Source organism: Muntiacus reevesi, chromosome 10, assembly GCF_963930625.1.
Source record: "Muntiacus reevesi chromosome 10, mMunRee1.1, whole genome shotgun sequence".
NCBI classification, from domain to species: domain Eukaryota; kingdom Metazoa; phylum Chordata; class Mammalia; order Artiodactyla; family Cervidae; genus Muntiacus; species Muntiacus reevesi.
Window position 1 is genome coordinate 26,475,547 of NC_089258.1, and position 14,570 is coordinate 26,490,116.

General features: G+C 40.8%; 1 protein-coding gene across 12 annotated transcripts in view; it reads left to right on the plus strand.

The window, feature by feature from the left end:
* Window positions 1-14,570, plus strand: part of FSD1L (fibronectin type III and SPRY domain containing 1 like) — a 62,110-nt gene that overhangs the window by 1,890 nt on the left and 45,650 nt on the right. For 11 of the 12 annotated variants that reach the window (XM_065946998.1, XM_065946997.1, XM_065947007.1 and 8 more), the window contains exon 2: window positions 14,025-14,120. In XM_065946998.1, coding sequence (XP_065803070.1) covers window positions 14,025-14,120 — 96 coding nt within the window. The remainder of the gene's footprint in view (window positions 1-14,024; window positions 14,121-14,570) is intronic. The other variant, XM_065947008.1, reaches the window with a different exon arrangement.

Sequence of the window (14,570 nt, forward strand, 5' to 3'; positions counted from 1 at the left end):
TGTGTACAGTTTTAGTGGAAGTAGTGAAGAATTAGCTGTTCCTTCTTACTGGTATTAATTTATCTTAGATAACTTAGAGAATCAACTTCTTATTATTAGAAAAATGTTGAATTTTCATTGGTGGTAGCAAATATTTCTAATAAGCCTTTATTTTGTCTCACAGCTTAAAACAGGCACCATGTGCTAATACTTATAACCAATTCAGTGCTCTGAATTTGAGCTTCTCATGAATTACTGCAGAATCAATTATATACCTCAACTAATAATGAACTAAGCTGGATATTTCTCTTGAAATAAGTCAGGAGTACACCCTTGGCTTGACTTTTCTTTTCTGTTCTGTAATGTTACAATGAAAGTAACAGCAGAGATGATACCTTAGTCAACATAAGAAAACACAAGTACCAGGTGTGGGAAAGGGTGAGGGTGGTTTGAATATATTGCCATTTGTAAGACTTGGGGATTTGAGCTTTAAAGTGAGAGGATGGCTTCAGAGTCAGATCTCCAGTCCTGCAAGTTTTGAACTGAATAAGGTCGGGCAGTTTGCAGTTTCTGCATTTTCTGATCTTTACAGTCTACTTACCTCAAAGGGTTGTGACTATCGTGTTAGTTTTTAAAAATCTCTTGGTGCCTAGCACACATCAGTACTGTCTGTCAAGTGTTTACTAATCTCATAATCCCAACTTCAAAATAACTTTATCCCTTTGTTGATAATTTCTCTTTTTCTAATCCAGTCTAGCCATTTTGTACCTTTGTCCTTAACTTTAAAGCTTGTTTTCTGTATTTGTGTCTGTAATAAATATTTCAAATGATGGTGCCAAAGAAGTGTTGTTAAATCCTAACTGAAAGAGGATTGGAAGTTCTGACTCATGCAGTCTGACAATAGAGGTTAAGTTAACTGGACAGTCTTACAGAAGCTTGATGATGGCCAGTCAGCAATTGGATTAGCTTGACCAGCTGCTTTTTTGTCTGTGAAAATAACTTGGACTTCTGTGTTGTGTTAGCAACAGATGCTGTGTTTGAGTAGAGGAAGAAAGCGTAATCGCCTTGGGTATGTAAAGAGTACTGTTGGATACAGAAGGCCACAGTGTTATCTCCTGGAAATAGAGGGATTTTGTTTATATCCAGTTTCTGGGACACTTTTGTGTTATGGATAGGTGGCTTTATTTGATACTCAGACCTTTTGATTATGTCCTTTTAAGTGGTTTTAAGATAAAATCCCAAAGGTTTCTTTACCTGATAAAATGTGTATGTTCAAAGAAACCATTGAAACAAGATATTTGCACCTTTCTGGAACCGTGGTGCTTAGAATTTGGTAGTTTAAGTTAAATTCTTGCGCAGGAGATCATTCATATTCGTAGGGGTTGCTGTGTCCAGGAAAGGTTCCTGCTGTAGGATTAATAAAGGTGGAGAGGAAAGGGTAGGGATCCCAAAAGCGTACATTGTCAATTGTTTGCTTTTCCTCACTTTCCCCCACATACTGTACTTTCTGCCTAGGGGTAGTGACAGGCAAGGTTTGATGTACAAGACTGAGCAAACCTAGACTGGGAAATGGAGTAGGGAGAGTTTTAGATAAAGCACAACAGAGCCTGCGATCGGTAACATGTCTGCACTCGGCTTCCGCATCCCAGTTTCTTCCTCTGCCCTGGTATTTGTTATCCTTTGCCTTCATAGTGTACTTGGCAGTTCAGAGACTCACACCATATCCAGATAACCCACTGCTTCATGTTCCAAAATTACTCCTCCTTCTTAGTCCTGAGCAAAGGAAGTTCAGTTCAGTCGATCAGTCATGTCCGACTCTTTGCGACCTCATAGACTGCAGCATGCCAGGCTTCCCTGTCCATCACCAACTCCCGGACCTTGCTCAGCTCACGTCCATCGAGTTGGTGATGCCATCCAACCATCTCATCCTCTGTCGTCCCCTTCTCCTCCTGCCTCCAGTCTTTCCCAGCATGAGAGTCTTTTCAAATGAGTCAGTTCTTCGCATCAGGTGGCCAAAGTATTTGTTGGAGTTTCAGCTTCAGCATCAGTCCTTCCAATGAATATTCAGGATTGATTTCCTTTAGGATTGGGATTTTAGGATCAGGATTTTCTTTAGGATTGACTGGATTGTGCTCTAGGATTGACTTTCCTTTAGGATTGAGCAAAAGAAAGAGAAATGAGATTTGAGTATTGTTCTGCATACAGTATTATGTTAGACTGCTTTAAATTCTCTTAACAGCTCTTATACCTATTGCCCAGATATGGAAGATGGAACTCAAGAGAGGTTAAATAACTTGTTGAGAGTCACACAGTTAGCAAGTGGTAGTCTGGTTTCAAACCAGCTCTTTCCTCACAGCCCAAGCTGTTTTTATTAGCACACTCTTGCCTGGCTCCTTTGCCTTTATATGGTCATATGATTAATGTCATTAAAACTTAAAATATTAACAGAAATAAACCCCTTTAAAGTAGGGTTTTTTGATTAAGAAACTAGTTAAGTCTAGTAAAAATTGTCAATGGAAAGTATAAAACATGATTTAGATAAAACTCTGGAATTTGGTTTCTCTTGCTGCTGTAAATCATTATTTTCCTATATTATATGTATCTCCCCTCTCTCCAGCTCTTTTTATTTTTTGAGGGAAGGTCTTTGCTTTCTGACATAGAGGTGTGAACAGGAAAGTCTAACTGGGATTTTATACACCCGTCAAGCACAATGGCAGTCATTCCCATGGACTGAATCAGAGCAATCTGGGATGTACAAGATATGAGATGCCCTCTTCAAAGAACTATGCTGACATACTCAATCAGTGTTTAAACACAGGTATCTTCATTTTTTATTGAACTTGACAGTTTTAAAAAACTAGAAATACAGTGAAACTTAAAAAAAAAAACTTTTAAAGACAATGGTTCATTGCAGTGCCTGGCTGAAAGTAAGCAGAATTATTAATGCAACAAACACATATTGAATTCCATAGTAGTAGATATTCCACTGCAACCTAGGGTAGACAGTATTCTGAAGTTAGAGGATTTTTTTCCCTCCAGCTTTCTTTCTCTATGTTTTATATCCTCAGTTGACACTTCTTCCCAGTCACAAGGTTCTGATAGAATCTGATTTCAGTTATTGATATTCATTGATGATAGGTAATCATATTTTGAACTAACTTATAATAGTATTAACAGAGCCAGCCTATGCACTTCTGTTATAAATATAACTAATGCAAGTTTATTAGGGAATTAGGAAGTACAGATAAATGAAAATAAAATAAAAATCACCCATAATCCTGCTACCCAGAGATGACTTCTTTTAACATTTATGTGTGTATTATATTCCGGGGTTTTTTAATATATATTGTTGTTGTTCAGTCACTCAGTTGTGTCCGACTCTTTGTGACCCCATGGCCTGCAGCACAGCAGACTTCCCTGTCCTTCACTATCTCCTGGAGTTTGCTCAGACTCATGTCCGTTGACTTGGCGATGCCATCCGACCATCTCATCCTCTGTTGCCCCTTTCTTCTCCTGCGCTCAGTCTTTCCCAGCATCAGGGTCTTTTCCAGTGAGTTTGACCACATCAGGTGGCCAGAGTATTGGAGCTTCAGCTTCAGTCCTTCCAGTGAGTGAATATTCAGGGTTGGTTTCCTTTAGGATTGAATGGCTTGATCTCTTTGCAGTCCACAGGACTCTCAAGTGTCTTCTCCAACACCACAGTTCCGAAGAATCATTCTTCGGCACTCAGCCTTCTTTATGGTCTAACTCTCACATCCCTACGTGACTACTGGCAAAACCATAGCTTTGACTCTATGGACCCTTGTTGGCAAAATGATGTCTGCTTTTTAATGCACTGTCTAGGTTTGCTCTAGCTTTTCATCCAAGGAGCAAGTGTCTTTTAATTTCATGGCTGTAGTCACCATCTGCAGTGATTTTGGAGCCCAAGAAAGTAGTCTGTCCCTGTTTCCACTTTTCCCCGTTCTATTTCCCGTGAAATGATGGGACCTGATGCCATGATTTTAGTTTTTTGAATGTTAAGTTTTAAGCCAGCATTTTCACTCTTCTCTTTCACCCTCATCAAGATGCTCTTTAGTTCCTCTTCCCTTTATGCCATTAGAGTGCTATCATCTGTATATTTGAGGTCATTGATATTTTTCCTGGCAATCTTGAATCTCCCTTGAGATTCATCCAGCTGGGCATTTCACATGATGTACTCTGCATAGAAGTTAAATAAGCAAGTTGACAATATATATCTTTGACATACTTCTTTCCCAATTTTATTTTATTTTTAAAAGCTGTATATTTTATTTGTTATTTGGCTGCACTGGATCATAGTTGCTGCAGGCAGACTCTTTTGTTGTGGCATGAAGGCTTAATGGCCTGCAGCATGTGAGGGTCTTAATTCCCTGACCAGGGATCCAACCTTCATCCCCTGCATTGGAAGGCAGACTCTTAACCACTGGACTACCGTGGAAGTCCCACTCCTTTCCCAGTTTTAAACCAGTCCATTTTTCCATGTTCGTTTCTAACTGTTGTTTCTTGACCTGTATATAGGTTTCTCAGGAGACAGGTAAGGTGGACTGTATTCCCATCTCTGTAAGAATTTTCCACAGTTTGTTGTGATCCACACAGTCAGAGACTTTAGTGTAGTCAATGAAGCAAGTAGTTTGTTTTTTTTCTTTTTTTGGAATTCCCTTGCTTTTTTTATGATCCAGAAAATGTTGGCAGTTTGATCTCTGGTTCCTCTGCTTTTTTCTACATCCAGCTTGTACATCTGGAAGTTCTTGGTTCACATACTGCTGAAGCCTATCTAGAAGGATTTTGAGCATTATCTTGCATGTGAGATGAGCACAATTTGAGCATTCTTTGGCATTGCCTTTCTTTAGGATTGGGATGAAAACTGACCTATCCCAGTCCTGTGGCCACTGCTGAGTTTTCCAAATTTTCTGGCATATTGAGTGCAGCACTTTATTTATTTATTTTATTAAAAAAAATTTTTTTTTATTAGTTGGAGGCTAATTACTTCACAACATTTCAGTGGGTTTTGTCATATATTGACATGAATCAGCCATAGAGTTACACGTATTCCCCATCCCGATCCCCCCTCCCACCTCCCTCTCCACCCGATTCCTCGGTCTTCCCAGTGCACCAGGCCCGAGCACTTGACTCATGCATCCCACCTGGGCTGGTGATCTGTTTCACCATAGATAATATACATGCTGTTCTTTCGAAACATCCCACCCTCACCTTCTCCCACAGAGTTCAAAAGTCTGTTCTGTACTTCTGTCTCTCTTTTTCTGTTTTGCATATAGGGTTATCGTTACCATCTTTCTAAATTCCATATATATGTGTTAGTATGCTGTAATGTTCTTTATCTTTCTGGCTTACTTCACTCTGTATAATGGGCTCCAGTTTCATCCATCTCATTAGAACTGATTCAAATGAGTTCTTTTTAACGGCTGAGTAATATTCCATGGTGTATATGTACCACAGCTTCCTTATCCATTCGTCTGCTGATGGGCATCTAGGTTGCTTCCATGTCCTGGCTATTCTAAACAGTGCTGCGATGAACATTGGGGTGGAGTGCAGCACTTTAACAGCATCATCTTTTAGGACTTGAAATAGCTTAGCTGGAATTCCATCACCTCCACTAGCTTTATTTGTAGTAATGCTTCCCAAGACCCTCTTGAGTTCACATTCCAGGATGTCTGGCTCTAGGTGAGTAACCATATCATTGTGGTTATCCAGGTCATTAAGACCTTTTTTGTACAGTTCTTCTGTGTATTCTTGCCACCTCTTCTTAGTATCTTCTGCTTCTGTTAGGTTCTTGCCATTTCTGTCCTTTATTGTGCCCATCTTTGCATGAAATGTTCCTTGTTCTTTTGGTATCTCCAGTTTTCTTGAAGAGGTCTCTAGACTTACCCATTCTACATTTTCCCCTCTATTTCTTTGCATTGTTCACTTAAAAAGGCTTTCTTATTGCTCCTTGCTATTCTTGGGAAGTCTGCATTCAGTTGGTTATATCTTTCGCTTTCTCCTCTGCCTTAAGCTTCTCTTCTTTTCTCAGCTGTTTGTAAGGCTTCCTCAGACATTTTGCCTTTTTGCATTTTTTCTTTGGGGATGGATTTGATCACCTCCTCCTGTACAGTGTTGTGGACCTCCATCCATAGTTCTTCAGGCACTCTGTCTACCAGATCTAATCCCTTGAATCTATTTGTCACCTCCGCTGTATAATCATAAGGGAGTTGATTAAGGTCATACCTGAATGGCTTAGTTGTTTCCCCTACTTTCTTCAATTTAAGCCTGAATTTTGTAATAAGCAGTTCAAGATCTGAGTCAGTGAGCTCCAGATCTTGTTTTTGCTGACTGTATAGAGCTTCTCCATCTTTGACTGCAAAGAATATAATCAGTCTGTTTTTGGTATTGACCATCTGGTGATGTCCATTGTAGAGTAGCCTCTTATGTTGTTGGAAGAGGGTGTTTGCTGTGACTAATGCATTCTCTTGGCAAAACTCTATTAGCCTTTGCCCTGCTTCATTTTGTACTCCAAGGCCAAACTTGGCCTGTTACTCCAGATATCTCTTGACATCCTACTTTTGCATTCCAATCCCCTATGAGAAAAGGTTATCGTGTTTTGGTGTTAGTTCTAGAAGGTTTTGTGGGTCTTCATAGAACTGTTCAACTTCAGCCTCTTCGGCATTAGTGGTTGGGGCATAGACCTGGATTACTGTGATGTTGAATAGTTTGCCTTGAAAGCAAACTGAGATCTTTCTGTTGTTTTTGAGATTGCACTCAAGTACTGCATTTCGGACTCTCTTGTTGGCTTTGAATATAGAAACTTAAAAAAAAACTATAGTATTATGCTATCTATAGTAATTTATAATTTGCCTCTCACTTAATATGTGAAGTATCTTTTACCATGTTAATATTGTTCTACAGCACTTTTAATGATTCAGCAATTTTCTTTAGTATGGATGTATTAATATTACTTGATTTTTAATGAGTACTCTTTGTCATACGTTTATGTTGGTCTTTTTAATATTATAAATAACACTAAGATGAACATCTTTGTTCTCAAGTCTCTACTTTATCTTTAATCAGTTACCCTCTGACTTAGAATAGATTAACAGAAGTGGAATTTGAGTCATTGTGTATATAATACTTACAGCTTTGATGTGTATTGCCAAATCACCCTTTAGAAGGATTTTGTCAGTTTATACTGCTCCCAGCAGTACCTGAGAGTACCCCCATCTCTACTTGCATCCCACCCCCCTTAATTAGATGGTGGGACTCCTGGTTTCCTTGGCTGAATGTGAGCTTCCTGGATTTCACAGGATGGAACAGCCAGTTCAGAGGTCACTGAAAATGGGAGGCTTCTTCAACCTCTGACACATTGTATTTTCTCAAATCCTTGTTGGGAGAGAATCTCTTCTTCTGCCCCGATATCTTATAACTGGGTTCAGGGTGAAAAGGCAGGATTCCTCACCAGGCCTTTTATTAGCTTTTTTCCTGTGGATCACCTCAGTTGCATCCATGTACAGAAGTGGTAATCCCAGATGCTTCACTGTAACAATAGAGGGCATGGCTCCCTCCCAGTTAGCTCTTTCTGACAATCAGATTCCTCCCTGCTGGCTCAGACGGTAAAGAATCTGCCTGCAATGCGGGACACCTGGGTTTGATCCCGGGGTTGGGAAGATCCCCTGGAGGAGCGCATGGCAACCCACTCTAGTATTCTTGCCTGGAGAACCCCAGGTACAGAGGGGACCCTGGCGGGCTGCAGTCCATGGGGTCACAGAGAGTTGGCCACGACTGAGGGACTGAGCATGCACGATGACCGATTCCTGAATTCCTCAGCAGTGTATACCCCTCCTTTTTAGCTCTTTGCGCTGTGCTAACATTTGAGCGCAGTACTCTTGTCACGTGTTGCATTGCTCTGGTCAGCTGGTGAGATTCTGGTTGTCTAACTTACCAGCCGGAGAGAGCATTCTGGATTTCTGCTCATTACCTAAGTCAAAGGAGGGGTCTGTGGTGTGGAGTGAAACAAGTGGCATAATCCCTGGTGGCATTAGGGTATCTTCATTGATCCCTTTGCTCTGGTTCCGGGAACCCTCTGATTGTTCTGTACAGTCATCTGCAGTGTGTACAGCGTAGAGTGGTGTAAAAGTGCAGACTCTCGAGGTAGCTTTCTGGCTTTGAATTGTGACTGCCGTTTGACAGCTGTGTGATCAAAGAAGCCTTTAGCCTTCTCTTCAACCAGAAGATGCAAAGACTGCTTTCCGTTGTGGTGATTAAAAAGTAGTCCAGGTTAGAAGCTTTCCCCAGTGCCTGGCGTGTTGTTGCTGTTTAGCTGCTGACTTGTGTCTGACTCTTTTGAGACCCCATGGACCCGCCAGGCTCCTCTGTCCGTGGAATTTTCCAGACAAGAATACTGAAGTGGGTAGCCATTTTGTTCTCCAGGGGATCTTCCTGACCCAGGGGTCAAACCCATATCTCCTGCATTGGCGGGCAGATCCTTTACTGCCAAGCCGCCAGGGAAGCCCGCCGGGCACATTGTGTTACTGAATACTAACTGAAATGGCTATGGTAAGGTTTGGCCCCCTTAAACTGTAGATTGGTTAGTGATATTTGCAGTGCTTCTAGGTTTGCAGATCTCATCTGTCTGAAATATTAATGTAGAATTTGAATCAGAATTTTTCTCCTGGCCTACGTAGACCCTGGTGGGAAACCCATAGATCTCAGTGTCCAGTTATCACAGTGTCCAATTATGACCACTTGGTATTGATGCTTTTGGATTCAGAATAGCCTGAAAGCCTGGATATGGTGGTGTTTTGCCACTAGTTCTGAGAAGGAGAAGTTTCTGCATCAGGACTTCAGGGGCTTGTTGCCCTGGATAGTTTGCAGTTAAGTAGCCCACGTTGGCCGAGCTTTTTGTTGAATGCAGAATTAAGACATTTGAGTTTGTCACATTCACACATATTAAGTTAAAGTCAGTAGAATCATGCCGTTTCAAATAGTGACAGTCATCATGTTCTCAGACTCAGAAGATGATATGCCTGTAGTAAGAATAGCTCTTACTGTTGCCCTTGCACTTGGTGAAATGCTGTTAGGGGAAGCGCACTGACTGAAACTGCCCACGCTGGCCAGGCACCAGAGTAACCATTTGCACGAGTTGTTTCACGACAGGAGGTCGTGGTAAGGATCACGGAACTCATAAGCCACCTTCAACCGGAAGAGCTCAGGAAAGGTCAAAAGGAGACACCACATGTTCGACCTCCTCCCAGAAGCCTCCTCTCTGGCATCCATCTTGGCTGAACAAGGCTGCACCACAGGAAGGACTCTGAGTCAGAATGATTGGCTGAAGACAACCTGGAAACTGATCCCATCACCATAAAACCCGAGACTGAGCTTTTGGCAGAGCTGTTCTCCTGGGTTCCCTCACCCTACTGCTCTCCACCCGGGTGCCCTTTCCCAGTAAAATCTCTTGCTTTGTCAGCACATATGTCTCCTCGGACAATACATTTCCGAGTGTTAGACAAGAGCCCAGTTTCGGGCCCTGGAAGGGTCCCCCTTCCTGCAACAAAGGTTGCAACCTCTTGATTATTCCTAATTTTTTGCAGTTTTAAAGACGATCTTAAGTCCTTTCAGTGTCCTTAGATGTTCTGACCTTCTTTACGTGCACTTCTGACCTTTGTTTTCAGGTAGCATAGTGTTCATTGTTAAGAGCACAGACTCACCAGGCAGACTGTCGTGATTTGAATTCTGGCTCTGCCACATACTAACTCTTGAGGTCCCGGGCAAGTTACCTACCCTCTTTATACCTCAGCTTCTGAATTGGAAATGGGGATAACCAAGTATCCTGTCTCATAGGATTCTTGAGAGGATTAAAGAAATTTATGTAAAGAGCTTAAGAAAGTGGTTGGCCTTTAAGAGTATAAAGTATACTGTATTGGTGTTTATCTTTCTGGCTTACTTCACTCTGTATAATGGGCTCTCATCCATCTCATTAGAACTAGAAAGATGGTAACGATAACCCTATATGCAAGACAGAAAAAGAGACACAGATGTATAGAACAGACTTTTGGACTCTATGGAAGAAGGTGAGGGTGGGATGATCTGAGAGAACAGCATCGAAACATATATTTTATCAAGGGTGAAACAGATCGCCAGCCCAGGTTGGATGCATGAGACAAGTGCTCGGGGCTGGTGCACTGGGATGACCCAGAGGGATGGGATGGGGAGGGAGGTGGGAGGGGGGTTCAGGATGGGGAACACATGTAAATCCATGGCTGATTCTTGTCAATGTATGGCAAAAACCACTACAATATTGTAAAGTAATTAGCCTCCAACAACAACAAAAAAAGTATAAAGTAGTGAAGTTGCTCAGTCGTGTCCAACTCTTTGCAACCCCATGGACTGTAGCCTACCCGGCTCCTCCATGCATGGAATTCTCCAGGCAAGACTACTGGATTGGGCTGCCATTTCCTTCTCCGGGGGATCTTCCCCACTGAGGGATCAAACCCCGGTCTCCTGCATTGCAGACAGAGGCTTTACCATCTGAGCCCCCAGGGGAAGCCAGTGTTAGTTATATTGTTATTTTGCGCGGTCAATTGGTTGCACTTTTACTTCGCATGATTTCTAGGGACTATGAGCATAACTTTAAGCCGTTCTTTGAAGATGGTCCCTCATGCCTGTACATCCCAGGTTACCTTGAGCCATTCCATAGCAGTAGCGCTTGACTGGGGCGTGAGCCCCCCACCCCTTTTTGTTAGCATGGCAGTTACCTTAGCCTAATTCCATAGTCAAGTAATTGAGAGGCTTAATTCTGAGAGTAGGTTTGTTCCCACCCCCACCCCAAAATCCTGGTGCCTGTGGTCTGTGACCAAAGGATAATGGCAGAGATTACCTGTGCATCCTGCCTCTGCAGACATAATGTTATATGTATTTTACTGTGATCCAGCAGAATTTGTATTTGTCAAAGGATATATTCAGACCTGTATCACTTAAAACTTTTTAGTCATGGCCACTAAGATCAATTATATTCAATATTATCTAGATAAACTTCAGATAATTTATATTGCCTTTATCCATCTTTTAAAAATCACTTAATCTATCATTGTTTGGAGGGTAATGGAAGGCTTGAAACCTAAAATGAAGTCTGAGAGATCCTTGTCAGCATCCTGTTAGATTGAGAAAGTCCCAGCTGAAAGCTGTCTTTGCCCTTCTTCACCATCAGGCTTTGGAAATAAAAGAAATGAGGCAAGCATATATGTGTACCTAGATATATAGAATGGGCACATTCTGTACTTTTTGGAACTTGTATTAACAATAAATCATGTATATGTTTTAGAACAGTGGGCATAAGTGAAGAAGCTGATAAATGTGAGAGTTCCCGGGTGGGAAGCCAGGCATAGTAGAGACCGTCATAGCAGGCTCCTGAAACTGGATACAGCAAGAGAGAGGAAGTCTGGTGTGAATTGAAATAGGTGAGACAGGCAGTGGGGAGATCAGACAGGGTCTTACGGGTTATGTAAGGTCATGTTTAAGCTCATGTTAACAGCTCATGTTAAAAGATTTCAATTTTATCCAAGGATTTAGGCAAGATGATTGATCAGGAAGAGTGATGCTTAACTTACCACTCTAGGTGCAGTATAGGGAACTGATTACAGGGGAGAAAGAATGGATCAGAGGCCAGTTTAGAAATTTTGCAAGAGTGTAAATTGAGATATAATACTGACTTGTAGTAATAGTGATTACAGAGTTTTAGGGCTTCCCTGGTGGCTCAGACAGTAAAGAGTGTGCCCACAATGCAGGAGACCTGGGTTCGAGCCCTGGGTTGGAAAGCTTCCCTCGAGAAGGAAATGGCTACCCAGAGTTAGTTTAGAGGTAAAATCTACTGTAGTTGATGACTGCATGTAGAGCACAAATGAAAGACTGTAATGATGGCCGTGACATACTCCTTTCCCTATTTGGAACCAGTCTGTTGTTCCATGTCCATTTCTAACTGTTGCTTCCTGACCTGCATACAGGTTTCTTAAGAGGCAGGTCAGGTGGTCTGGTATTTGCATCTCTTTCAGAATTTTTCCCAGTTTATTGTGATCCACATAGTCAAAGACTTTGGCATAGTCAATGAAGCAGAAATAGATGTTTTTCTGGAACTCTCTTGCTTTTTCGATGATCCAGCGGATGTTGGCAATTTGATCTCTGGTTCCTCTGCCCTTTCTAAAACCAGCTTGAACATCTGCAGGTTCACGGTTCGCGTATTGTTGAAGGCTGGCTTCAAGAGTTTTTAGCATTACTTTACTAGTGTGTGAGATAGTGGAGTTGTGTTGGTAGTTTCCAAATTGGGAAAGGAGTACGTCAAGGCTGTATGTTGTCACCCTGCTTATTTAACTTATATGCAGAGTACATCATGAGAAACGCTGGGCTGGATGAGGCACAAGCTGGAATCAAGGTTGCCAGGAGAAATATCAATAACCTCAGATACGCAGATGACACCACCCTTATGGTGGAAAGCGAAGAAGAACTAAAGAGCCTGTTGATGAAAGTGAAAGAGGAGAGTGAAAAATTGGCTTAAAACTCAACATTCAGAAACCTAAAATCATGGCATCCGGTCCCATCACTTCGTGGCAAATCGATGGTGAAACAGTGGAAACAGTGACTGACTTTATTTTCTCGGGCTCCAAAATCACTGTAAATGGTGACTGCAGCCATGAAATTAAAAGATGCTTGCTACTTGAAAGAAAAGTTATGACCAACCCAGACAGCATATTAAAAAGCAGAGCCATTACTTTGCCAGCAAAGATCCGTCTAGTCAAAGCTATGGTTTTTCTAGTAGTCATGTATGGATGTGAGACTTGGACTATAAAGAAAGCTGAGCACCAGTGCTTTTGAGCTGTGGTATTGGAGAAGACTCTTGAGAGTCCCTTGGACTGCAGGGAGATCCAACCAGTTCATCTTAAAGGAAATTAGTCCTGAATATTCATTGGAAGGACTGATGCTGAAGCTGAAGCTCCAATAACTTTGGCCACCTGATGTGAAGAACTGACTCAATGGAAAAGACCCTGACGCTGGGAAAGATTGAGGGTTGGAGGAGAAGGGGGACAACAGAGGATGAGATGGTTGGATGGCATCACTGACTCAATGGACATGAGCTTGAGTAAACTCTGGGAGTTGGTGATGGACAGGGAGGCTTGGCCTGCTGCATCCATGGGGTCGCAAAGAGTCGGACACACTGATCGACTGAACTAAGTAAATGACTAACTAGTGATGGCCTAGGTTTCTGTGTTTTTTTCCCTTTCACTTTTATTGACACATACGGAGTATTTTCATCATAGCAGGAAGTTTTATTGGACAACACTGAACTAGACATATGAGAAAATTAAATAATCAAGTGTTCTATTATAATAGGAAGCATTATCAAAGTTTGAGGTATTTGCTACGAAAATTATCTGCCTTATTTATTATGGTTCTATATCATCTGTAAATATTACCGTGAATGTTGTAATTTAAAAAATTTTTTAATTGGAGGATAGTTGCAATATTATATTGGTAAATGTAGTTTTAAATGCAAATCTATTATCTACTTTCATATTTCTAAGATTTAATTTTTATAAATAAAATGTGAAATTTCAGTGTCTCAACTTTTACTTCTATATCCTGATGTTGATTAGACATTTTCATATATTTTTGCATCATTTAAGAATTTGATTTTACTCATTTGCCATGGCCTTATGACTTAATGTACCAGTCTTTATAGTAAATAATGCTGGTCATCTGTAATGTGAAAGGTATGGTGGTGACTAACTAATATTTATCATCTGTAGTGTGAAAGGTGTGGTGGTGAAAGATATGGTTGTACTGTAGGGCTAAGAGGTTTTAAAACAACCAGTATGTATGCCATTTTTGTAATTATAGCCTTTGAACAATGAGCAGTTTTACATTGCTCCTGTTTGTTACATAATATGCTCTGATATTCAGAGATTTTTTTTAAAGACAATTATTGTAGTGAAGTTTATAGTTCTCTTAATAAAATATCATAATGTTAAAATTTTTTTTTATCCTAGGAAGCTCTGCAAAGGATCATTTCAACTCTGGCAAATAAAAATGATGAAATTCAGAACTTTATTGATACACTAAACCAAACACTGAAAGGAGTTCAGGTATGAACCTGTTTAGAAAAATTTGTGGGAATATATCACAGTGAGTGACTGTTGGGTGGAATCATAAGTGTAAATATATACCATTAACTCTAGATTATAAACTAATGAAGATGAGAGCAGGGTTTTTTAATGGCAGATGAAAAAAAAAAAAGCTTCATTTGCTAGTCCTGAATTCTCCATAGAAAGATCAAATAGTAAGGGAAGAAGAAAACTCTGGAATAGTAACTGGTAGGAATATTATAATGCTCACTTTTGTTCCTTTCCATTTCATGTTTGTATTTTCTAATCCCAAGTAAGAGCAAATCGTACCTTTCCAAAAGTACTGGGAAGCTAAATATTTCTTTTATGGTAAATAATAGAAGGAAAATGTAAATAGTAAGACGTCCACTTGCAGAACTAGATGAAAGTAAATCTTAAAAGATAAAGTGCCCAGTGAGAAGAGAGGGGAAT